This window comes from Dipodomys spectabilis, unplaced genomic scaffold (assembly GCF_019054845.1).
Source record: "Dipodomys spectabilis isolate Male_0828 unplaced genomic scaffold, ASM1905484v1 ptg000125l, whole genome shotgun sequence".
NCBI lineage: Eukaryota > Metazoa > Chordata > Mammalia > Rodentia > Heteromyidae > Dipodomys > Dipodomys spectabilis.
Genome location: NW_024870802.1, coordinates 5,632,091 through 5,659,029, shown reverse-complemented (window position 1 = coordinate 5,659,029; position 26,939 = coordinate 5,632,091). Strand labels below are relative to the sequence as shown.

The 26,939-nt window shown below is 36.6% G+C and overlaps 1 protein-coding gene across 5 annotated transcripts in view; it reads left to right on the top strand.

The window, feature by feature from the left end:
* The window catches only part of Add3 (adducin 3), an 88,681-nt gene extending 63,710 nt beyond the window's left edge, over positions 1–24,971 (top strand). For 4 of the 5 annotated variants that reach the window (XM_042689675.1, XM_042689678.1, XM_042689677.1 and 1 more), the window contains exons 3-15: positions 5,247–5,385; positions 8,325–8,476; positions 9,365–9,445; positions 10,969–11,118; positions 11,543–11,686; positions 11,804–11,902; positions 13,346–13,528; positions 14,177–14,434; positions 15,470–15,589; positions 15,978–16,064; positions 19,778–19,901; positions 21,979–22,074; positions 22,782–24,971. In XM_042689675.1, the coding sequence (XP_042545609.1) occupies positions 5,247–5,385; positions 8,325–8,476; positions 9,365–9,445; positions 10,969–11,118; positions 11,543–11,686; positions 11,804–11,902; positions 13,346–13,528; positions 14,177–14,434; positions 15,470–15,589; positions 15,978–16,064; positions 19,778–19,901; positions 21,979–22,074; positions 22,782–23,074 (1,926 nt within the window). In that variant the 3' untranslated portion in view covers positions 23,075–24,971. The remainder of the gene's footprint in view (positions 1–5,246; positions 5,386–8,324; positions 8,477–9,364; positions 9,446–10,968; positions 11,119–11,542; positions 11,687–11,803; positions 11,903–13,345; positions 13,529–14,176; positions 14,435–15,469; positions 15,590–15,977; positions 16,065–19,777; positions 19,902–21,978; positions 22,075–22,781) is intronic. The other variant, XM_042689680.1, reaches the window with a different exon arrangement.
* The last annotated feature ends 1,968 nt before the right edge of the window (positions 24,972–26,939 follow it).

The following is a 26,939-nucleotide window of genomic DNA, read 5'->3' as shown; positions in this document are numbered from 1 at the left end:
GTACTCCTACTGTAAGTTACTGAGGATCGGGTTCAAAGTCAGCCAGAAAAGTCCATGGGACTCTTATTTCCAATAAACTACTTAGAAAATGCCAGAAGTGGTGCTATAGCTCAAGTGATAGAGTACTAGCCTTGAATACAAAGAATCTCAGGGTCAGTGCCCAGGCTGAGCCCCAGGACCAGCAAAAAAAAAAAGAACGGCCTGCCAGTGGCTCACACCCGTAATTCTTACTACTCAGGAGGCTGAGATCTAAGGATTGTGATGCAAAGCCAGCCCTGGCAGGAAAGTCCATGAGTTTCTTTATCTCCCAAAAACCTGGAAACAACTGTGGCTTAAGTAGTAGATGCTAGCCTTGAGCAAAAAAGCTCAAGGACAGCACCCAGGCCTTGAATTCAAACCCATTACACACATGAAAAAGTTTTAATACACATTGATACGCAGAGCTTGTTTTGAATATAAGTTCACATCTTGCCTCATCTGCCACTTACTACCTCCTTGACATTAGGAAATTATGTAAGTTGCACATCAGTTTCCTATTTGTGAGATGGGAAACTTGCTTCACACTCCTGTGGCAATAAAATGAAATAACATAAAGCATGTGCCTAGCTCACAATAGGCAACTACTTCGTGAGAACTGTATATCTAAATTACCAATTTAGGTATTTAGCCACTAGGCACCGGTAGCTCACGTCTGTAATCCTAACAACTCAAGAGGCTGAGATCTGAGCAGAAAAAGCTTAGAGAAAGTGCCCAGGTCCTGAGTTCAAGCTCCAAGATGGACCAAAAAAAAAGGATATGCTTTCATGGCAATACTTTGAAGATTAAAATTGTAATTCCATAGACTGTATTTTGCTTTTTAAAGAGTTTAAAGAACATGTCATCCCAGTAGCACACAGCTTGTCATGTTATTCATAAAATGTAATAGCCTCCTGTGCTTGCTCTTTTTTTTAATGTTTTTTATTTTAAAAATAGTGTAGAGAGGGGTTACAGTTACATGAGTAAGGTAATGAGTACATTTCCTATCAAGTGTTGTTACCTCCTCCTTTGTTTATCCCCTACAATCCCTTTCCTCCACATCTCCCCAACTCCCCGCCCCCAAGTTGTAAAGTTCGTTTTCAGCAGTGTCTTGTACATGTACTTGCTCTTCTGTGCTCTTCTCTCTCAGAGAAGGAAGACATGGTTTTTCGTAGTTTTGTATGTGTATTTGTGTATCTTTAACTTGATCCTACTGTAGTGGCTACTCCAGAAAACTACTGACTAATCCAACTGCAGCATGTGATTTTACCATCCTGCTTATAAACTTTAGCATGTGATTTTACCACCCTCTTATAAATTACTTCTCTTTTTAGTTTTTTTTTTTTGCCAGTACTGGGACTTGAACTCAGGGATTGGGCGCTGTCCCTGAGCTCTTTGTGCTCAAGGCTAACACTCTACCACTTGAGCCACATAGCACCACTTCTGGCTTTTTCTAAGCAGTTTATTGGGTAAGAGTTGCACAGACTTTTCTGCCCTGGCTGGCTTTGAACCACTATCCTAAGATCTCAACCCCTTGAGTAGCGAAGGATTGTAGTCATAAGCCGCCACCACCCAGCAAGAGGGCACATATTTAGCCTGCTAAATATTTATCCATAATCTGCTGCTGTATAATTGTATTTGCTTTATCTACCAAACAACCAAATGCTATAATGTAGCCGAAAATTTTACTCAATATTTCTGATCACAACATAGCTACTGCCTTATATTTGATTTCAACTCATAAAACTAAGGAAAATTTTTGTGCCCAATTGAAAGCCAGATTAGAATCTTTATTCCATTTACTTATCGCTTTGCAGCCTTGAGTAAATTATTGCCTGTTGCAAGACTTGTTGTGAGAGTCAAATGAATCAACTAGTGTTTTACACTAGATTTTTATAGAAATGTGATTATTCATCACAAAGATAAGTGTTTATTAATACTTTAAAGCTTAGTAAATTTACTGACAATTTTTAAGTCATCTGAAGGAATTTATATTAGTTTATTCTTCTTTATTTGGATACTTAACCTGAACAATATTTCAAAAATATGTAAAACAAAATATGAGTTATAAATGTTCTTAAAATTAAACCTTTTGCACTACAAGAATTACTAGCAAGCCTGGCTCATGCCTGTAATCCCAGCTACTCAGGAGGCTGAAATCAGAGGATTTCGGTCCAAAGCCAGCCTGGACAGGAAACTCCGTGAGACTCTTTATCTCCAGTAAACCACTTAGAAAACTGGAAGTGGTGCTATGGCTCAAGTGGTAGAGCTCTTGCCTTGAGCTGAAGAGATGAGGGACAGCGCCCAGGCCCAGAGTTCAAGCCCCATGACCGACAAAAGGAAAAAAAAAAAAGAATTATTAACGGTTAAAGCATTGTCTTAAAAGGCTGGGGAAAATTCATTTACTTTGAAAATTATTTTTTATTTCTGCATAGGGGCCACCTAGTCTTAATTGATTTTGGAAGGGCTTTCTTGTTTCTCTATGACACAATAGATATCCCAAAGCTTCAGGGTAGTCCTTACTATATTATAGAATATAGAGAGGTGAAAGCATTTTTTACTAACAAAAAATAATTGACCTGTTTCCTTATATCTGGCATTTGCTATATGACCTTGAGTAGATTTTCAGCTTTGCTTAGTTAACTTTGTCATTCACCCTAAGGAAATTTCTCATCTGATTAATAAATAATTGTGACTAGCTTAGGCAACTGTTGCTTTTGAATCATAAAGCCATTGTAAATTAGCACACTACATAGGTTGTTTTGATTCATGTTGGCTTGAAGATTAAGATCACATTTAGCAAATGTCTAACAAATACGTATTCATGTCATTTAGTATCTTAACCTTCTTTCTGTCTCTAGCTTACCTCCTTGGGCTTACTTTTCTCTTAAGCTTGATTTTTCTTACCTATATTTAATTATTTTTATTTTTAAATCATTTTAACCTATAGACGCTGCCTTAAATTCTTGTTCTTCTAAGAAGAACAACATGAGCCCAGGGCATTTAATAAAACAGATAGTGCCTACCTTTCAGAGCCATTGTAGTGTATGTAATGAGTGTTATGCATAGCAGACATCATTAATTGTGGTTATAGGCTCTTTGAATTGAAGAAAATTTAAATAGTTTCATTTTAAAGGGAAACTAAAGCTTCAGAAGAACAGATTGGCCTGTTGCCATGTGGTCAGAAACTTTTCCATAAAAAAAAAAAAGAGGATATCTGGAGATTCTTCTCCTTTTAGCCATAATCATAGTAAGATATACATGTTACTCATCTGTAACATGAAGGCATCTATCCATCTTAGACACAGCTTTTTGTTCACAGGGTCCTGAATATTAGTGGAATTTTGTGATAAATGTAATATGTCTTTGTAGGGGATATTTTATGGTACAATTTCTCTATTTCAATCATATATGTAAATGACTTAGATATACTTCTAAGAATTAGATTTTTAATTGCTGTAGTTACTAATGACTTACGTATAACATACCTTAAATTTGGAAAACAAAAATAACTCGTATAAATTGCTCATGAGCTCAGAATTCAAATACGTTCACAAGTTATACTTTTTTTAATTACTCAGCTATCTACCTGTCTTGTTAGTAGAAAGTATAGCATCTTCATTTTGAATGTTCTTTCCCTGAATAGTCCCAAGGACTCCAGAAGCTTATACATTTCCTGAGAGCTTATCAGTGGCTTTCATGTCTAAGATGTGGTATATGATCTGTGTACATAACACCTATGTTTGCAACAAAGAGATATACTACAATGCTGGGTGCTGGTGGCTCATGCCTGTAATCCTAGCTACTCAGGAGGCTGAGATCTGAAGATTGCGATTCAAAGCCAGCCTGGACAAGAAAGTCCATGAGACTCTTATGTCCAACAAACTACTCAAAAGAGTAGTGGCACTGTGGCTCAAGTCATAGAGCACTCACCTTGAGCAAAAGACAGGGACAATGCCCAGGCCAACTTCAAGCCTCAAGACCAGCCAAAAAAGTTAGGGCGGGGGGCACAGGGAGAGACTACAGTCTATTCAACCTATCCATACCAGTGTACTTTCTTGCCTCATAGTTCAGGCCACCATGGTACATCAGAAAGGATATAGTCTTCCTTTGTTAATAAGCTCAGTTTGGATGCTCCATGAAATCTGGTAGTTGAACTTTAGCACCAAGCTCATTCATTCACCGTCACAGATACCTCTCAACTGTACTCTAAGAGTAGCACAAGTCAGGTCTGATCCTAACATCTGTTGCTTTCTAGCCTTGACAGTATTTCCCCTTTCCATCCTGGGATCCTAGGCCATTATCAAACAAAGAAAGTTCTGGACCTCTGAGATATTGCAAGCACATCTAAATAAGGACCCCAATAGATCTTATTTCCACTATTGTAAAGAAGACTACTGTCATTTTCTCAAAAGAGATTCTCCTTTCTCGAGAACTTTCTTAGGGAGGTTTCTCCAGTGATTTCCAATGTGTTCATATCTATACCTCTTTCCAGTAGTGATTTCAAAACATTTTTCTGTCTTCTCCCTTTTTAGGTGAAGGGGGGAATTTTTAATTTAATTTCTAGCAGGAAATTCTGACATACATATAATCTCAAACAGAAGAACAGGATTTGACTAGCTTTCAGATTACAAGAACCTTTATGTTTAAAATAAATGAAATTTGGCTGGCTACAGCCATGGTTTAAGCAATATCTGCAAGCAAGAAAGCTGAGCAAAAGCACAAGGTCTTGAGCTCAAGCCCTTGTACCAGAACCAAAAATAGATAAAAATAAAACAGGGCTGGGAAGGTGGCTCAGTGGTAGAGCGCTTGCCTTGCATGCATGAGGCCCTAGGTTCGACTCCTCAGCACCACATAAGCAAAAAGAAAAATGCCGGAAGTGGCGCTGTGGCTCAAGTGGTAGAGCACTAGCCTTGAGCTGAAGAGCTGAGGGACAGTGCCCAGGCCCAGAGTTCAGGCCCCACGACCAGGCCCCCCCCCCCCCCAAAAAAAAGAATAAAAACTAAATGAAGTAAATTGACATGACAGTGAACAAATGGTAAATTTACTAAAATAATGGTGGTTATATGTGATAAAAAGATAACCAACTATTTTTTGTGTTTTGTATTTGTAAATAATGTGGGTAAAACTTTTTCACAGAAGGTTTAGGAAATGATTATTTCATAGCAAGTTTGGTCCATTCTATTCAGGTGAAATATATGTATTCATTGGTTATTTTTGTTGTATTGCAGGCCTTTCGGGAAGACTTGGAAAGCCTTATTCAAGAACAGATGAAGAAAGGCCACAACCCAACTGGATTACTAGCATTACAACAGATTGCAGATTACATCATGGCCAATTCTTTCTCAGGCTTTTCTTCATCTCCCCTCAGTATGTTAGTTTTGAAGAGTATAGTTTTGTCTTCTACTTTGGAATATTGTACTTCTCTAGCAGCATATTTTGCTTAAATTCAGCCCTTAGGTTTAGAACATCTAGTATTTAACATAGTAGCATAGTGTTATCATCTCTTTTTCATACAGGCACTTACTAGACCTTGCATGGATTATAAAATCATATATAACATGGTCTCAGATTCAGATAAATGTATTTTAATTAGTCAGAGGAGATAACGATAGAGAAAAATATTACAATATAGTTCATAAGAAATTTTCTTGTGCTACTCTTAGAATACAGTCATCATGCTATGAGCTTAGAATTTGAGTGGATTGCTATCTACTGTCAGAAGTAGAATGAGGAAATGTAGTGGAAAAGACCTTCCGTCCTTCAGGCTTTGAAGGATGGAATAATTAGAGCTTGTTGAAAAAAATGGGTTTGGATGTTATATTCAGTCAACCAATCTTTTGTGAATGTACCAATTAGAGCTAAACATTCTACAGATGCAGAGATCTTAAGTTCTTACCTCTGCTATGCGATATATACAGAAATCTATACAGATATCTACAGAAACCTGTGCAGAGACAGGTCAGAATGCCAGAGACCACTTCAGGTCATATTCAAGGGGTAAGGGTTTTTCCTTTCCTTTCACTTGTGCCCTTTTTGTAAGAGATTGGCAAGTAGGATTTTTTTTGGGGCGGGGGGGGGGGGTCCGGTCGTGGGGCCTGAACTCTGGGCCTGGGCGCTGTCCCTCAGCTCTTCAGCTCAAGGCTAGCGCTCTACCACTTGAGCCATAGTGCCACTTCCAGCTTTTTTCTTTTTGCTTATGTGGTGCTGGGGAATTGAACCCAGGGCCTCAGGCATGCAAGGCAGTGCTCTACCACTGAGCCACCTTCCCAGCTCCGGCAAGTAGGATTTTTAATTTATTTAAGTAGTTTCCAAGTACTTGAGACATAATGGTAAGAACACACAAGATGAAGGAAACCATCATGTTGGTACATCTGAGTCCTGGGGTAGAAGTCTAGGTAGAACTACCCTGGGTAGTATGCAAGTGAATGTAAATATATTAACTGAAAAGCTGTAGATTCAAGGAAGAACTCAAATAGTGTAATCCCTTAGGAAGGCAAAGGCAAAAAATAAATACCAAGCTGGGCACCAGTGGCTCACACCTGTAATCCTAGCTACTCAGGAAGCTGAGATCTGAGGATCATGGTTCAAAGCCAGCCAGGGCAGGAAACTGCGTGAGACTCTTATCTCCAATAAACCACTAGAAAACCAGAAGTAGTGCTGTGGCTAAAGTGGTAGAGCACTTGCCTTGAGCTGAAAAGCTGAGGGACAGCGCCCAGGCCGAGTTCAAGCCCCATAACTAACAAAAAAATAAATAAATAAACAGCAGGAAATGTGTACTTAAAAGTGGTGGGGTAAGGTGAAGGAGAGACGGGTAGACCAATGAAGAGATGATGAGGAGGGAGAATGCAGTCAAGAATTCAATGTATAGCCTACAAAATTAAGAAAAGTGAAGCCATGCACTGGTGGCTCATGCCTGTAATCCTAGCTACTCAGGAGGCTGAAATCGGAGTTTCTCAGTTCAAAGCCAGTCCAGGCAGGAAAATCTGTGAGACTCTCATATCCACTTAACCACCAGAAAACCAGAAGTGGAACTATGGCTCACAGTGGGAGAGTGCTATCCTTGAGTGAAAGATCTTGTTTAGGGACAGCAGCTAGGCCCTGAGTTAAAGCCCCACAACTGGCACACAAAAAAAATAAAATTAAATTAGAAAGTCCAGACTTACCAATCTGGTTTGACTTGAGAAATAGAGAAAGTTCAGTTTCCTCCATTTGATTTGCGTTTCCAAGTCTTTGCAGTAGTTGGCAATGCACCCTGAGTACTTAAGAGAGGGACTTGGCAGATGGACATAGAAAAGGACTACTCGAAGCTGTGGGCATTGATTAAATAGTTACATGAGAAGGCATAGGCAGAAAAGAAAGTCCAAAGAGAACATTTCTAGAAGTCGTGTCAGAAAACAAATAATAAGTGAAGCTATCCTGTGAGTGTCCTAGATTCCAAGGCAAGAATGTGAAGCTGCAGGGATTTGTACAAAGAATGGCAGCAGAGAAGCTATGTCTCAGTGTTCAGAGGTCAGGAAGTAGAAATTACCCTTTGTCCCTGGACAAAGGGTAAGGGAGAGTTAAGAAAAAGGGTAATGGCTGACTCTAAAATTGTGTTAGAAGTTATACTTCTTTGTATGACTTACATTAAAATTATTCCTTTGGAATTAGTTTGCAACATTTCAAAATTAGAAGATCACACATTTAAAAGTTCTTACTGGGCTCATGTTCTCATGTTAAATAGCAGTACTTTAGCCAACTATGGCTTTATGCAGATGGTTTTTCGGAGAAGACTGACAGAGTCCAGAATGAGAGGGCATATTGCAGAGGTCAGTGTATGAGATAGTCCTGAACTCAGTTATGAAAAATGAGAGACCTTGTGGGGAAAAAAAACAAGTGATAGAACATAATGACAAATTGCAGACTGAGGAATTAGTGGTGTACTTAGTTCAAAATAAAGAACAGATGTAATTTACACAGAAATAATAGTGAGGAGACTGAGAATACATAATATTTTCATGAAGAAAAGTAAAATGAGAATCATAGTGGAGGCCTGAGCTTTGTAGGGAGCTCCAGTTGGAGAAAGGAGAGGAAAGAGAACTTGAAGGAAGGAAGAAGTGTAAATTGGGGAAAGCTAAACTTATTTTTACTCTCATTAAACTTTTCTGGAAGAAGATAAGCTAATAAAACATAATATGCACTAAGGACTTTCAAATCATATTACAAGGCTGGGAAACTTTCAAACACAAGCTACTTATTTCCTGATGTCTACTTTCCAGGTGAAAGATTGCTTGATTTAATTTCTCTGTACAATTTTTCCCTTTCAGGTCTTGGCATGGTCACACCTATCAATGACCTTCATGGTGCAGATACATCCTCCTATGTGAAAGGAGAAAAACTTACTCGTTGTAAACTTGCCAGTCTGTACAGAATTGCAGATTTGTTTGGATGGGCGCACCTGGCAAATACATATATTTCAGTGAGTTCTTTAGCTTCTCATTTCTTACTAAAATCCCAACTAAATGACAAATGTGCGCTTACCTTTACTTGGAAGTTCAGTTTTCAGACTTCATTCCTTGAATCAAGCATCCAGGATCATTGCTAATTTTCGTCTTGTCTCCAAGAAAGAGGCTACAATTGCCCCAACTTTCTACTCCCCTTACAGTCTGTGTTGTTCTTGTGATATAGAACAGTTGTAAGACCTATATTGAAAGAAATCTATAGCAAAATTGTCTCTCTCCATGTTAAACATTTCTGAGCCACAGTGCATTAAAAAGCATTTGGGGCAAGAAAAATAAGAGGATCAGGAAAACTTCCTCCCTGGTCTTAAATCTTTTAAATATGCTTTTTCTGTTTACCATTTTGTTTTTGCCTTTCCACACTTGGATCCAAGACACTATTTAAAATGAAAAAGTATTAAAATACTATGTGATGATAGCTGGTATGATAGACTAGCAGTCTTCCTTTATTTCCCATTTCTTAAGTTTCCTTTACATCTCCACCCTAATACCTTCCTAGGAAGAATTTTGTTTTCTTTCCTGACAATCGCCATTAATTTCATTGCCAAATTGGATTGACTGATATTGGCCTTTGTTTTTCATGAATGTAGCTGATCCTACAGCAGCCTTAAAATCCTAAAATAACACTAAGTAAGTATAATAGATGGGAAATACATCAAAAATTTTGAGTAAGTACTTAGGAGTTAGTGGAAACTTTTAAGGACAGATTCGTGTTGTAGATCTGGAATTTTTCCTTGGTTGTTTTTTCCCAAATGCCCTATAATCATTCATAATATATTTATAGTCACACTTATGTTGCAAATAGGAATGTTTTAAAGTAAATTCCTATTGTTTTTTCTTTCTTCTAGGTAAGAATAAGTAAAGAACAAGACCACATTATAATAATTCCCAGAGGCCTATCTTTTTCTGAAGCCACAGCCTCCAATTTGGTATAATTTTCATTCCTATATTACGTTCCCTGAGCCTCGCTTGTGTTTTTCTGACAGGTTTTTTGTTTTTTTTGTTGTTGTTTTTTTTGGTCAGTCGTGGGGCTTGAACTCAGCCTTTGCTCAAAGCCAGCACTCTACCACTTGGAGCCACAGCTCCACTTCTGGTTTTTGAGTGGTTAATTTGCGATAAGAGTCTCACAGGGACTTTCCTGCCTGGGCTGGCTTTGAACTATGATCCTCAGATCTCAGCCTCCTGAATAGCTGGGATTACAGTTGTAAGCCACCAGTGCCCAGCTTCAGTTTTCAGCTTTTAGCACAGGATGGAACAAGGAAAAAAAAATACATGGAAAAAACATATACTAAGAAAAATGATTAGGTTTAGGAAATAATATTTATTTTTAAGAAAACTTAGGGTTCAAGAAAAATAAGATGGGCGGGGCGCTAGTGGCTCACGCCTATAATCCTAGCTACTCAGGAGGCTGAGATCTGAGGATTGCAGTTCAAAGCTAGCCCAGGCAGGAAAGTCTGTGAGACTCTTACCTTCAATAAACCATTCAGAAAACTGGAAGTGGTGCTGTTGCTCAAGTGGTAGAGTGCTCACCTTGAGATGAAGAGCTGAGGGATAGTGAGTGCCCAGGTCCAGAGTTCAAGACCCATGACTGACCAGAAAAAAAAAGAAAAGAAAAGAAAAATATGATGGTTGAAGAGTCTAATAAATGATTTGAAATTGTCAGTTAATTTGTTCATGTTTTGATTTTGTTTTGTTATTTTTGTTTATTGGGATTTCTGTTTTAGTACTGGGGTTTACACTTAGGGCTTCATTTTGCACTGGTTATTTTGGAGATGGAGTCTGAATCTCATGGATGTTTCTGCTCAGGCTGACCTCAAACCATGATCTTCTAGGTAACAGCCTTCTCAGCTAGAGTTAGAGGCATGAGCCACCAGTACCTGGCTTCCTATTCATGTTTTGAAAAGAGCTTTTTGAATTATGTCCACTCTGTACGCACTAAAACATTTTTTAAAACATGCATATACCATCTATGTGTATTTTGTAGTTATCATTTAGTTGGTACGAGCACAGAATCTGAGCTAGCATTTTCTTTTTTGCATAACTATTCCTAGCCACTGTCATGTCATAAAATAGTTGGAGAGACATTGTTCTGGTTGCTTCATTGTTAGCTAGTGAAAGTTTTCTAGTCACTTCAACAAGTGCCAGTATACTTGTCCACACCTCCAGTGAAGCGCTTACATTATTCTGTTCCTTAGAAACTACTTCTTGCTAAGTATTTTTAGTGTATATTTCCTATTTTATAAATAGTTTTATAGGATTAAAGCTATACCTTTTATCTTACAAATTGATTTTGGCTGCCTTTGTACTATAGTGGTAAATTGGGTAGTTGTGTTTAAAATATTTACTATCTGGCCTTTTACACAAAAACTTTACCATTCTGTGGATTGGCTTGTAGAACCCAAAAAAACATTGACACGTGTGAACCAATTGAGTATGTTTTTGATTTTTCCAGGTGAAAGTCAACATAATAGGAGAAGTGGTTGACCAGGGAAGTACTAATTTGAAAGTTGACCATACAGGATTCAGTCCCCATGCTGCAATCTATTCAACGCGTCCGGATGTTAAATGTGTGATACACATCCACACCCTTGCTACAGCAGCTGTAAGTCCACAGAGGACCAGAACCAATCAATAAAGATTCTGGAAAATACTGTTTTTGTGGCATTTATTTGCATTCCTTTAGATTTGCCATTCAAAATTGTTTGAAATTTGCTGCATACCCAAAAAGTACAATAGCTTTGGGGATCAAATGCTACCATTCTCGGAAACAACTGGAAAAACAGCATTTTTAGAGCAAAGTTTTTGTTTTTATAATATTTGGCACAGCATTTGTTGCATCCCCTAAGTTTTGTTTTTGTTTTTGTTTTTCTTGGAATAAGTGAAGAACTTAAAAGTGGGAGGTGTGCTGCAATGTTGAATATGATTAACCAGGGCAGTGCTCCCTAAGTTGTGTAAAGAATCAGCTTCCTATAAAAGTCTGTGCAATAGCTAAATGTGTTATCTGTGGTATGTACCTAATCAAATAGGTGTCCTCGATGAAGTGTGGAATCCTCCCAATTTCTCAGGAATCCCTTATTCTGGGAGATGTGGCTTATTATGACTACCAAGGGTCACTTGATGAGCAGGAGGAGAGAATTCAACTGCAGAAAGTTCTGGGTCCAAGTTGTAAGGTAGGTAGTAAATTTACTACCCTAAGGAGTTAATTTTTGTTGCTGCTACTGGTGATGAATACAGTATGAGAGCTATGCCAGTTATGTAAAGTGACTGCCCTGGGGATTCTATTTTAGGTGCTGGTACTCAGAAATCATGGAGTAGTAGCACTTGGAGAAACAGTTGAAGAAGCTTTTCATTATATTTTTTGTGTACAGATGGCCTGTGAGATTCAGGTAGGAGAAATGATTCTCCCTTTCTTACCGCTTTATTATTTGCTTATTTAGTTGGATTTTGTGTTTATTTCCAAAGCTCTATTATCAGTAACATTTTGTTTTAAAAGTACTTTACCCAAGTAAAAAAGGGACATGAACTTAGTCACGTATGGAATTGAAAATAAGAAAATGTACATTGCATTACACACACACACACACACACACACACACACACACACACACACACACGAAACCTTATAAATGTAATTTTCCCACTAATCTTACTTTCTCCATTTCTCCATTTTCTCACTCTAGTACTGGTACTAATAGATAAAAACAGCTGCAAATCATGAAAAGACATGTGTTGTAGCCATTTTTTTAAGCTAGGATTAATTTCATAAGTATTTGATTTTGTTTTTATGCTGATCCTAGAGCTTGAACTCGGGGCCTGAGTGCTGTCCTGCACTTTTCTGCTCAAGGCTAGTACTCTACCATTTGAACCAAGCTTCACTTCTGTACTTTCTTTGGTGATATAAGAGTCTCAAACACTTTTCCTGCTTCAGACCATGATCCTCAGATATCAGCCTCCTGAGTAGCTAGGATTACAGGCATGAGCCAATGTGCCCAGCTAATATCATAAGTTTTTTGAACTCATAGAGTTCCCAACAATTCCTTAGTATTTTTATTATAATAGCTTGGATGTTTATTTTTATTTTTTTCTCAGAGAAGGTGAGGGTATATAGACCCTAATTTCCCTCTTAAAATCAAGCAGATTCTCTTGAAACAAATACTAATTTATTTGAAAGAGCACAGCAAAAAACCTTTTTTAGCAGTTTTAGGTTTTTTTTGTTTTTGTTTTAGTTTTTTGTTTTTCCTAGACAGGGTCTCACTATATAGCTAGGCTGGCCTTGCCTTTGCTTCCTGAGTGTTAGAATTACAAGCCTGAACCACAATACCCAGCCTCTTTCTACGAACTTTAACTTAGTTAGCTTCTTCTTTCTGATAATGGTTCTTTTTTTCAAATGAGACTATGGAAAGCTTAATTAACACAATAAACTGTAACATCTGCCAAAATGTTCTTAAATTTAAAGCGCAATATCTCTATTCCTTTCAAATTATACCTTTCAATAAAGGCTTTAAATAGATATCCATAGAAATCTTCAAGAAAAGAACTTTGAAATTTGGGGAGTGACTCAGTTGTTTGAAATATGTTAAGGTATGGCTCTATCTGAATATGTTTTCCAGCAAGAGAATCAGAATTTTAGAAAGCAACTTTTTTACATTCAGGAAAAAGACACTTGGCTGCCAATTTGCACAGTAGTGTTACTTTGTTTTAGTTGATAGTAGACAGAACAAGCATTATGGGTATTTGCCAAATGGAGATTGTGCCTTTTTGACAGTTAAGTACTCATGACAGTCTTTATTATTTTGAATCTTTATTATATGTTTTACCATTGGTTACAGGTACGGGCAATAGCAGGAGCAGGTGGAATAGATAATCTTCTTATATTGGATCTTCAGAAGTATAAAGCTTGCACTCATAATATCGCAGCAACTGGAGGAGGAGGTGTTAATATGGGTTCCCATCAGAAGTGGAAGGTTGGCGAGATTGAGTTTGAAGGACTGATGAGGACTTTGGACAATTTGGTAGGTAAAAAATTAACCATAAACTTAAGTTATATGTCTTCAGATTCAAGAGATGTCACTTCTGTCTCCTTTTGGTTTTAGAACATGCTCCTTACTCTTTCAAAACTAGAGCTTGACTCGAGCAAGGTATTTTGATATAATTTAAACACTTTTTTAGGAAGGTAATGTTTCTGATCAGAAATGTAGAAATCAGGAGCTGGGAAGGTGGCTCAGTGGTAGAGTGCTTGCCTTGCATGCATGAGGCCCTTAGTTCAATTCCTCAGCACCACATAAGCAGAAAAAGCCTGAAGTGATGCTGTGGCTCAAGTGGTGGAGCTCTAGCTTTAAGCTGAAAAGCTGAAGGACAGCCCCCAGGCCCAGAGTTCAGGCCCCATGATCAACAACAACAACAAAAATAGAAATCACTTTTGTCAGGGACAGTAAATAGTGTGATTAGAAGCTGCAGTACCATCTGAAGTCAGTTTTACTTAGATCTTGAAATTTGCTTAATTTCAAATTCAGTATTATGTGGAGGTTATATCAGGTGTAAGAGAATGTTTTCACCTTTGTTTTTCAATGAAAACATCATTTTAATCATTTGTTTAAAGAAATAGACTTCAAATGCTGTACAGGTTTAATAGCTTTGAATGTCGTTTCTCCCTCCCTTAGGGGTACAGAACAGGCTATGCTTATAGGCATCCTCTCATTCGAGAGAAGCCCAGACACAAAAGTGATGTGGAAATCCCAGCAACTGTGACTGCTTTTTCCTTTGAAGATGATACAGTACCACTGTCTCCTCTCAAATACATGGCACAGAGACAGCAGCGTGAAAAAACGAGATGGCTGAATTCCCCAAATACTTACATGAAAGTGAATGTGCCTGAGGAGTCTCGGAATGGGGAAACAAGTCCCAGGACCAAAATCACAGTATGCCACTATTTTACATCATTTGCTATTTCTAAATATTTTGCCTGGTTCCTCATGAACTGAATATTCTGTGTTTCAGTTATTGGGGAAGAAGAATATAATATTGGTATCATTTACAAGGTTCTAAACCCACTGTGTTTTATCCTCTGTTTAAAGTGTTATACATGAATTAGATTACTTAATTCTCATAACATAAAATAGATGTTATTTTCTCCCTACTTTACCAATGAGAAAACAGGCAGGAGAGCTAACTAATCTTTTTTGATGATAGAGTCAGACTTTGAATGCCAGTAGTCTAACTCAAGCTTTGCTCTTGTTTACTACATGATATTAAAATATAGCTTATTGCAGCAGTGAATTAGAACTGTTAAAACTACCAATATGAAGTTGTGCCAAACAAGATCTTATATGTAGAGATGAAACAGGTTATTTTATCTTCTTTAGAATTGTTTCACATTTGTTTGGTTTTAGAGAACTATATATACCAAGTGTTCTCTAAGTATTCAAAATTAGTTATTCAAAATCAGTAACACCAGTGGAAATTCCTTAGGCATCAAAATGTTTTTCCTTAGTCTAAATGTTAATCTTCTCTAAGGGTTGTAATGTGGAGTAAGTAAGTTACAAAAAATAGGCTAGAAAACTGTCTCTCTGATACAGTTGAATCCTTTTCATTGACTTCTTAGCCATCATTTGATGTAATTCAATGCAGGAAGCAGAACTCTGGATTTGAGTGCATACAGATCAGGCTGTATTTGAAATAGTTTCCTCATCATACTTTCAGTTATCAAGAGGAAAAAGTTTAACAGTGTGACTGAGTATACAAGTGAACTGTAACTGCATTTGATAATTTTTAAGTGAATGCTTTTATAATGCATTTTCTAACAAGTGTGAGATACAAAATGACCACTAATATATTGTTTAGTGAGATTCTTTGAAAGATTGACAATATATGTCCCCCTGGAGATTATACTTGCTCAATACCTAATCATCTTCCTTGATGCAGAGCTTCATTCTAATAAATGTTTTATTCTTTAGTGGATGAAAGCAGAGGACTCCTCTAAAGTTAGTAGTGGAACACCTATCAAAATTGAAGATCCCAATCAGTTTGTTCCTTTAAATACAAACCCAAATGAGGTTCTAGAAAAGAGAAATAAGGTAAGGCAAAGTCTCTGTAGCCAAATGAGACATTTTATTCTCTTGCATGTTTAAATCACTAGTGATGAAATACGATTACAAACAAGCTTAGTTTGAATACAGAAAAACTTAATTCAGTAATATTAGTTTATATCAAATAATTCCAGCCCTGTCCTTGGTGAACAAGCTACATGTCCTGGTATTACTAACAGTGTAAGACAACAGAAAATTACATACCAGGAAGAATAGGGATTAATGAGAGTGTTACAGATGGTGAAAGGGGTCTTTATAAAGGTGGAAGTTGATTAGACTCTTACTTGGAAGTGTCAAATAATAAGCTTTCAGTCAAAAAGGAGGCAAGTTATCTATACAGTTGTACCCAAGAACTTGTTACTGTGTTTCAATTCAGATTCGGGAACAAAACAGGTATGACTTGAAAACAGCAGGACCACAGTCTCAGTTGCTTGCCGGAATTGTTGTGGATAAACCTCCTTCTGTAAGTCTGAAGCAACATCATCTTTTTTATCTGCCACATAACTTTTCTTTCCTTTTAAATAGGAATTTTTTTATTTTAAAATTAAAATGAATTAATAATCCAAGTGCCAGACTAGCAAGCTTGAGGTCCCAATTCAAACCCTAGTACCACCAAAAATAAATAAATAAATAAATAGTCCACAAAACTTCAAATAACACCCTCAAATTCTAGGGGTAAGAACTTTCCACTCTTTAAATTGCTTCTAGTAATTAAAAAATGCTTCTGCCAATTGTCTTCATGTTTCTATATCTTTATGAGATAGGAATGCATACTTGTAATCTCAGCTACTTTGGAGGCTAAAGCAAGAGGACTGCAAATTTGAGGCCAGCCAGGGCTACATAATAAATCTTGTTATGTAGAGTTATATTTCCAACCAGGTGTAACTCAAATGATAGAAGTACTATTGTGAGGTTCTGAATTAAAGCCCCAGTACAGTCTCTCTCTCTCTCTCTCACATACACACACACACACACACACAGCATTTTCTTGTTATTTATCAATTTCAGACCTCATCATTATCATTACTTTATATATCACTAAAGGAAAAACACTGCAAGTTATATTGTAGGAAACTAAATTATGAGTTGATTTCTAATTTCAGAGAAGAGAAAATACAAGGAAGAGTTTATTTAAAATTAAATAATAGCTGGGCGTTAATGGCTCACACCTGTAATCTTAGGTACTCAGGAGGCTGAGATCTAAGGATTGCAGTTCAAAGCCAGCCTGGGCAATCTCCAATTAACCACCAAAAACCAGAAGTGACGCTGTGGCTCAAGTGGTAGAGCGCTTACCTTGAGCTGAAGAATGCAGGGACAGTTCCCAGGCCCAGAGATCCACAACTGAACCAAAAAAAAAAAATTTGTGGGTGTGTGGAAATAATTTTCCCGTGAAATATGAAGTGTATTATACTCTTGTCTTCTGACTGTTAAGTATTTCTCTCTTTTTTGGTCATGGATCTTATCTCTGGGCCTGAGCTCTCTCCCTCAGCTCTTCGGCTCAAGGCTAGCATTCTACTACTTGAGCCACAGTGCCACTTCCAGTTTTCTGGTGGTTTATTGGAGATAAGAGTCTCACAGATTTTCCTGCCCAGGCTGGCTATGAACCATGAACCTCAGATCTCAGCCTCCTGAGTAGCTAGAATTACAGGCGTGAGCCATGGGCACCCTGCCTGACTGTATTTCTAAGAGGAAAGTTTATAATCTACGTTCCTACACTGAAAAAATAATCAGATACTATGTGCCAATCTATGGCTTCAACCCCTAGTACTTCAGGAAAAAGAGAAAGAGGGGAGAGAGATTAAATAATGATCTATCTCAAAGTTACAGAAAAATAAAAAACCAGCCCTAAAACTAGTAGAAGGAAGGTAAAAGCTGTAATTAAAACTAATATATGGGCTGGGAAGGTGGCTCAGTGGTAGAGCGCTTGCCTTGCATGCATGAGGCCCTGGGTTCGATTCCTCAGCACCACATAAGCAGAAAAAGAAAAAACCGGAAGTGATGCTATGGCTCAAGTGGTAGCACGCTAGCCTTGAGCTGAATTGCTGAGGGACAGTGCCCAGGCCCAGAGTTCAGACCCCATGACTGGACCTACACACATATATATATTATACTAATATATTTATATAGATATGATCAGTAAAATAAAGAATTGTTCTTTGGAAGTAAGATCAACAAACCCTTAACAAAACTAAAAGAGAGCAAAGACCCAAATTAGTAAAAGATAAAAAGGGAATAATACAGTAGATACCAATGAAATTCAGATCATTGAACAATATGTTGAAAAATCATATTCCAATAAATTAAAATCTTGGGGGAAATGGATAAATTTCTAGATACATATGATCTATCAAAATTGAATCAAGAAGACAACAATATACAACAAGTCAAAAGTAGTGATAAACTGCCATCAAAGAAAACATACTGGGTAGATTCACTGCTGAATTGTATAAGATATTTAAAGAAGAATAATACCTCAGTACCTCAATAATTCCTCAAACTATTTTATAAAAAATAGAAAAGAAACAGTTTCGCTCTTTCTACAAAGCTACTAATTGAGATCCCAGCATGTCCATGTTTATTACAGCACTTTTCTTTATAGCCAAGTCATAAGATCAGATTAGGTCCCCCTAAATAAGTAAATAAATAAATGAAGAATATGTGGTATAAAAATGAAAATGCGGGGCACTGGTGGCTCACACCTGTAATCCTAGCTACTCAGGAGGCTGAGATTGGAACATCACAGTTCGAAGCCAGCCTTGGCAGGAAAGTCCATGTGACATTTATCTCCATTAAACTACTCAGAAAAAGCTGGAAGTAGTGCTGTGACTCAGTGATAGAGCACTAGCCTTGAGCAAAGAAGCTCAGGGACAGAGCCCAGGACTGGGGAAAAAAAATGATACTATGAGAATAGATGGAACTTCATGAAGATCATTTATAATGTTAAGTGAAATAAACCTTCCCATATAAGGAAGAATGTAAGATCATGAAAAATTAAAGTAGACAGGAACTATTAGGAAAATGTGTTATATGCATGCACAAAAGTGTCATTCACAACCATCATTTTATACAATTGATTTATGCTGATAAAAATTTGTGTTTCTTTATTATCATTTAAGTGGAGTTTGGGGAAGGATAAAAAATACATAAATTCTGGGCTGGGAAGGTGGCTTAGTGGTAGAGTGCTTGCCTTGCATGAGGCCCTGGTTCGATTCCTCAGCACCACATAAGCAGAAAAAAATGAAGTGGTGCAGTGGCTGAAGTGATACAGCTCTCTCCTTGAGCTGAAGAGCTGAGGGACAACCCCCAGGCCCAGAGTTCAGGCCCCATGACTGACACACACTCACAAAAAGGTAGATAGAACATAAATTCTATCTACCAAGTATAACAAAGTCTCATTAATATATTTTCTATTTTATTTTCAAAATGAATTTAAAGATGTTCTTTTAATGCAGTTTTGATTTGTTTCTAAGTCTTACAAAGGTTGGTGAAGTGAAGCAGTTCTTGGTTTTTCAATATATTTCTTATGTGAAGTTTATTAGAGCTTATCTTACTTTTTTAAAGTTATAAACAGCTACACACTGGTTGGCTCACACCTATACTCCTAACTACTTAGGAGACTGAGATCTGAGGATCATGGTTCAAAGCCAGGCCAGGCCCGAAAGTCCATGTGACTTACCTCCAATTAACCACCAGAAAACCAGAAGTGGAGCTGTGGCTCAAAGTGGTAGATCACTAGCCTTGAGCAAAAAAGAGTCAGAAACAGTTCCCAGGCTCTGAGTTCAAGCTCTACCACCACCACCACCAACAAAAAAGTTAATAGACTGGGAATGTAGATCACTTATTGAATAGAAGGCCCTGGGATTCACAGTACCACAGAAAATAATAAAATCTTCATATTCATCTTTATAGAGAAATTAGCAATTTTAATTCATTGGATCTGTAGATTCCAAGAGTGTTAAATCTGAGTATTTAAACAAAGAATGTTGTTTTGTCATTTCTTATAATTGCTTTGAAGTAGGGAGTCACAAACATGTAAACATGTAAACATATATATATATATATATATATATATATATATATATGTTTCTCTGTATCTGTATTTGCATGGATGAATGGATGCATGGATGGGCAAATGGGTAGAAAACTGGATAATGAATCTAGTTTTTTCTTTGTAAGACTATGCACTTTGAAGATGATGATCATGGCCCACCAGCTCCTCCTAACCCATTCAGTCATCTCACAGAAGGAGAACTTGAAGAATATAAGAAGACAATCGAAAGGAAACAGCAAGGTCTGGAAGGTTAGTTAATTATTAGATTAACTCTGGGATAACCACATTAGAACACCTCAAGTTGGATGATAAAAGGCATTCATGAGGTTTTTTTTTTTTTTGTTTGTTTGTTTTTTTGGCATTCATGAGTTTTAAACTACCTTTTTATACTTGTTCTATTTCATCACCAAATGCAAGTCAGGCTGAAATGCAAAGAGCTACCACATAACAGGGAGAGAAAAATTCAAAAAGCAGTTTAAATGCTGGCTATTTCTAAAATGAAAACCCTAAACCAGGTGCTGGTAGTTCATGCCTGTAATCCTAGCAACTCAAAGCCAGGCCAGGCAGAAAAGTTCATGAGACTTATCTCCAGTTAACCACCAGAAAACGGAAGTGGAGATGTGGCTCAAAGTAGTAGAGTGCTAGCCTTGAATGTAAAAAACTCACGGATAGCACCCAGGCCCTGAGTTCAAGCCCCACAACAAGACAGAAAAGGGGGGGGGGGGAGGGAGGGAGGGAGGTCCAGATGAGCAAAGAAGTACTAGCCAAACTAGATACATATGTACTAATAGATTTAAACATTTCATGATATGTAGCTTCTTCCAGACATGTTATTTTGAAATTGTCATGGATTCACAAGTGTGATTTTAACATGAAAAAAAAAATCTTCATCCCTTGTATCTTCAGGTACCAACCAGTATGTTCATTTCAAAGTCAACATTTAAAACAAACTTTCAGAATTTTGATTTGACTTTTCTTAAGCATGTGCATTCTAATGCAGTTGAGTTGTTATGACTTTGGAACTCTTAATAAGTAGTTTATTAGTATTTTAGTTAAGGATTGTTCATAAAGAACTAGACTTAGTGGCACATATTTGTAACCCCTGCACCTGGCAAGACAATCACAAATTCAAGACCAGAGTAGGCTATTTAACAAGATGCTGAATTTTTTTAAACCGTCTTGTTAATAAAATGTCCTTGCTAATTGGATACTAATTGGAAACTTTGAATACGTTTCAGACAGTCCATGAATCACCTGAAAAATATAGATGAATTGTATATGATATACATGTGGAAATGAATGGCTTTAGAGACCCTAAAAGAAGGTGCGAGCTTCTGCTTTAGTTCATCTGCAACATACAGTTAGAATTTTTACACAAAATAAAGCAGAAGCCATTAAAGAACTTTTATCCATGCTGGGTGCCAGTGGCTCACACCTGTAATCCTAGCTACTCAGGAGGCTGAGATCTGAGGATCACGATTCAAAACCAGCCCAGGCAGGAAAGTCTGTGAGACTCCAGAAACCAGAAGTGGCATTGTGGCTCAAGTGGTAGAGCGCTTGCCTTGAGCTGAAGAGCTGAGGGACAGCGCCCAGGCCCAGAGTTCAAGCCCCACCACTGACCAAAAAAGAATTTTTATCCATGTGTTAGTGCCTTTGTCACAAAAACAAGTCATCTTAACAAATTAATGTACTTACACTAAATGTTCTGAGTTGCTTATTGAACTTTTCTGACATAATTAGGAAGTTTTCTGTGTTACTTGGTGTTTTGTTAAATGTCCCTTTTTATTTTTACTTTTTGTAAGCCTAATGATGCCAGGTAAAACAAATATTGTATTCTAGAACTATCTTCTTTTTTATATAATTTTAAGTAGTTTCTTTTTATGTTTACTGACCTCCTGAATTAACTCACTAATATTGCTCTAACAGCAGTTATTAATTTGGTATTTTCAAAACTTTAGCGAACCATTCTGCCTTGTTAATATGGCAGCATTGATGAGGCTTCAGAATTCTCTTTGTTGGATTGCTCAGTCGATTTTGGTTTCCTAACACTAGCTAAATACACACAAAGAATTTGCCTGGACTGCCAACAGCTGTGTTTCCTTTTTAACCCTGTATGTATATAATGACTGTTAACAGCCAGAGTCTTAATACACTAATCTCCTTTTGATGTATAATTATTGGTCTATGTAATAATTATTAGCATGCTCAGATCCTAGCTGAGGAATTTATCATCTCTGTATATAGTCATTTGATATATTCACTAACCTCCCTGAAATCTCATGCTTCTTTGTTTTGCATGGCTTATAACTAAACTCTTATCCTACAGACGCTGAGCAGGAATTACTCTCAGATGACGCTTCATCTGTTTCACAAATTCATTCTCAAACTCAGTCACCGCAAAATGCCCCTGAAAAATTTGAAGGTATTCAATGAAATTTTTGTCAAGTTCAGTGTTTTTGAGAGCCTGCCCCATTATTTGTATTTATATAAGACACTAAATGATTGCTCACAGTAAGCATACCATGGATTTTACTAAACCTTTTAGTAATTTTACATTTTATTAATGTGGTGCTACTTTTGCTCAACATGTATAGATTTACTTTAATCTGGATTTCATCAACCAATAGTTCTTTAAAATTAGTATTTAATTAGTTGTACGAAGAGGTTGAAATTCAACCTGACAGTTATGAGTACAATGCATATTCTATAGTTCATAAGAATTTGTGGAATTAAAATTAATGGGTTATGACATGCATATTTCAATCAGGAGCATGAAATTGTTTTCAGTTTTGATTGTCAAATGAGCCCAAAACGAAACAAAAGTATATATTATCTTTTCTTACTTATAGTGACTTGGTTTACAATGAAACTGTCATACCATCAAACCAGAATTATCTAGCCTTGACTTTTAGACATAGAAACTTTGTTTTCTTCTCCTTGATATCATTTAAGAAAGGTAGCTTCATGCTGATAGATTCAGTTTATTGAAATAATGATTTCATTAGAATAAAAGCAATGCCTTAGTACATTGCTAATAAACCTTTTTGTTTTTAAAATTAGCAAAAAACGTTAACCAAGTAAAATAACCACCCCCCCCCTCCAAAAAAAAAAATACCTCCCCTTTTGTAGAAAACCATGAGCTGTTTTCCAAGAGCTTCATCTCCATGGATGTACCTGTCATGGTAGTAAACGGCAAGGATGACCTACATGATGTTGACGATGAGCTTGCTAAGCGAGTGAGTAGATTAACTACAAGCACGACCATAGAGAACATCGAAATTACCATTAAGTCACCAGAGAAGATTGAGGAAGTTCTGTCACCCGATGGTTCACCATCAAAATCACCATCCAAGAAAAAGAAGAAATTCCGCACTCCTTCTTTTCTGAAAAAGAACAAAAAAAAGGAGAAAGTTGAAGCCTAAAGTTTTTTTGTAATTATTATTTTACAATGTGACATTGCACATTTAAATACAACATTTAAGTTGATCATTAATATACAGTGGTAGATCAGATTTGGGGTATGTAGCAAACTGGACTTCAAGAACTGGAAAGAGGTTTTACTAAAAGAAAAACATGAAAAAAACTTTCAAATTCATCTCTTTTTATATTTCCAAAATGGCTTTGAATTTTAAAGCATTTTCTAGTTTTAGTTAGCTCTATCCTCATAAAGTATAATATAGTTCACCACTAACAGATATCTGTCTGAATTACTTCAGGCCTTCTCCATAATAACTGCTGGAAAGAAATTGCCAATGAACAACTGAGAATTATTATTTCTCAACACCTGCTTCACTTGGTAATCAGATTATAATTTTTTACCATGATTTTTGACTGTATCCCGTGGGTCCCCATTGTTTTAATGGGTTATTAACAGAATGCTTTAAAAGCATTTAAGTCAAGAATCTATAGCATTAGTGTACACTGGCACATAATTTTTTAAAAAGTTTTAAGAAAAGATTCGTTTGGAATTTTATTCATAGTATAAAATTCCCTCACCTGAATTAACTTTATTTGCCAAGAAAAGTCATTTAATAAACTATAATTTTTGAGAACTTCCTTTTTTAATTAGTTTAGAAAGCCCCTTATTTTTCAAAGAGGGGATTTTGTACACATAACATAGGTTATTTAGTTTAACTCTGGCAAAAACAACTTTTGTATGTTGAGATGTTTGTATACCATTCAGTATAAAAGTGTTATGTGCATATTAGCCAATCATTAAAGAGTAGAGCATATTTGACGCTGCTTGGTACTGAGCATACTTCAATAGAATTCAAGAATCCAGGGATTTAGTATCAAAAGGGCATATCTAGCTTAATATTTGGACCTTACAATGTATTTTTCTCTTAGTATTGCTAATGAATGAAGAACATCTCATAATGAAAAGGAAAAGAATGAAAGGGAAAGAGAGTAATTAAGGCAACAAAAGATGAGATGTGAGAAGAATTCTAGTTTGATACAATAGGATATGTAGTGTGACTTACTGAAAGCACATCCCAGATTTCTAAAATCCTGCTTATCTGCCAAAACTAGTGCTTTAGTTGTTATTTGAGTTTCAAGAGGGTCACCTCCTTCTATTTGTGTATTTTTACAAGTCAGCACTAAAAAAAAAAAATCAGAATGTCAATCCCACCAAGTGAGAAAACTACCACTTCTTGATTCTTATGAAGTTTTCTTTTTCTTTTAACTTTTTTCCTAATGTAAATACAAATTTAAACCTAGACTTAAAATAGTTATTTTCCCTTTTCCCAAGTGATGTCATAAATCAATGTAAAATCGATGATCCGAAATGGTCAGTGGGTAAATCCAAAGTGTTCTGGACAGTGAGTTGGCATGCAAAACTTACATTAATTGTAGTGTATTCCAGGCTGGGTCTGTTTGACTGTGTACATATGATGCAGAGTTGAAACAGATCCTGGAAACGTCGGTCTAGATCTCACTAACTACTGCAATCTGTGTTTTATTCTCTTAGTGGAAACTTTCAGTTGCTTAACTGTGTATTTGAGGATTGCTTTGTATTGTACATCATTTATGTTGTATTACAATGTATGAAGAAACAGTAACCTGTGAACTATGCTTTTCCATAACTTTTAAAATATATATATATCTTAAATGAATGCAATGTGCATAAATATTTTTTAAATGCAACAGTAAACTATTGCACCTTTTGCTAATGCCTCTATTTACTTGCTTTGGCATAATGAATGAGCCAATGAACCTTTGTGTCCTGTGGAAAAAGAAATGTATAAATGTTATCAGATATTGCTCTTAGATGTTATGCTAATTAATGTTAAATCACAAATAAACAGTATTTTAAATATACGAAATTGGTATCTGATAGTTTCCATTTTGGAGAGGTTCCTTAGCCTATGCTTTGTTTTATATCTCAACTAGATGAAATGTACATCTTATACATGAGTAAGATTAATGTACTAAACAAGGGATATTTTTATAAATGTGTTCTCAAGTTAAAATCATATTTTTAAAATTTTAATCATTAACATATAGAATATATAGGTGTGTAATGAAACTTTTCTTGTTCAGTTCATACTGGAAGAAATGCTTTCTAATAGAACTATTTTTGTCTTGATAGGGTATGAGCTTCCGATGAAGATATTGAACTGAGGTTTTTTTTGTTTTGTTTTGTTTTGTTTTGGGGGGCGGGGGGTCCAGTCATGGGCCTGAACTCTGGGCCTGGGCGCTGTCCCTCAGCTCTTCAGCTCAAGGCTAGCGGTCTACCACTTGAGTCACAGTGCCACTTCCTGCTTTTTTCTTTTTGCTTATGTGGTGCTGAGGAATCGAACCCAGGGCCTTAAGCATGCAAAGCAAGCACTCTACCACTGAGCCACCTTCCCAGCCCATGAACTGAGTTTTTATATTGTCCCCTCATTAAGTTTCAGTTTAGTAATACAAATTATAATAGAATCAGAAACCGTTCACCATTCCACCACATTAACATTTCAAGTATTTCATTCTCTTTTAACTCTTGCCTGATTATTTATGTATTTTCTATACATTGATTGTCATGGTGTGAATGCAATTTATATTCTATTGTTTATGCTTAAAATAAGTCAGGGAATTTTCAAACTAACTCCCTCACATGAATAATTTCTTGTGATTTTTTTCATTTTGTCCTAAAAATAGATTGTTAGAGTACAAGAGAAGGAAATCGTGTTAATTGAGGGTTCTGGTTAGTCAACTAAAGTTACCTATTACAGAAATAAAGGACCTGGGCAGAGAAGAATAGATTCATAGTTTTGGGCACCATTCATTGTTACCTTGGCTTGTAAATAAGCCTGTGGTTGAAAAAAAATTGTTGTGTCAGAAAGATGCTCATGTGAAAATCCAGTTCTCTAAAGCAACAATGACCCTTTTCCTCAGTTTCTCACTTGAGAGTTAATATAGCTTGAAAAGTAGCTGCTGTTACCTTTTTCTTTATAGATCAGTATTGTCATTCAACAGGAAATAGAACTAAATGTACAAAATTATGACAGCATCTATTTCTTTTAACACTGGCTCCCCTTTTTTAAACATAGGCTGAAAACACATAAAAGCAATGTGGTTAATTTTTTTAACTCAGAGGTGGTATGTGTGTGTGTGTGTGTGTGTGTGTATGTGTGTGTGTGTGTGTGTGTGTGTGTGTATAAACTGGAATTTTATGAAATGTCTTTTAGCCACTAGAGGGCATGAGAGACTAACAATCCAATGTGCTTCCAGTACTTGTATTCATTTCTTAGACTGTTGGGACCATTTTTGTGAAAGAACCAGAACATGGAAGACATTTCATTTGTTGCTTAGTCTCCTCACTGTGGATTTTTCTCCTCTTTGTGGTTCTAGTGGGTCCCATTTCACAATACAAATATCACCTGAATGACTGCCAAAGTACCTCTGGAGAAAGAACACACTGAAAATTGTGGTTTCAGAAACTGATAGACTTAAATTGTGGTTTCAGAAACTGATAGACTTGAGTCCACAGAAGTTTCATGTCTGAGAGTGGTAATAAAAGGCCTCCTTGACTTCTTTTTGACTAAGGAACTAGTTGGTAATGACAATCTTTTTTGATGGTTTCTGTAGCAGAGATTATGCTAAATACTTCTCACCTAAGTACTCTCATATATTACTCATTTGGCATCCCCATCATCCCAACAGAGTGTCCCCATTTTGTAAATGATGCAACTAAAGTTTATAGAAGCTGGAAAGGGAAGTGCTGGTGTTCTTCCCATAGATTCAAAATTACTAGTACCAATCTATACTAGTCTTGGTATGGTTCCAGTATATGGTTTGGGGTTT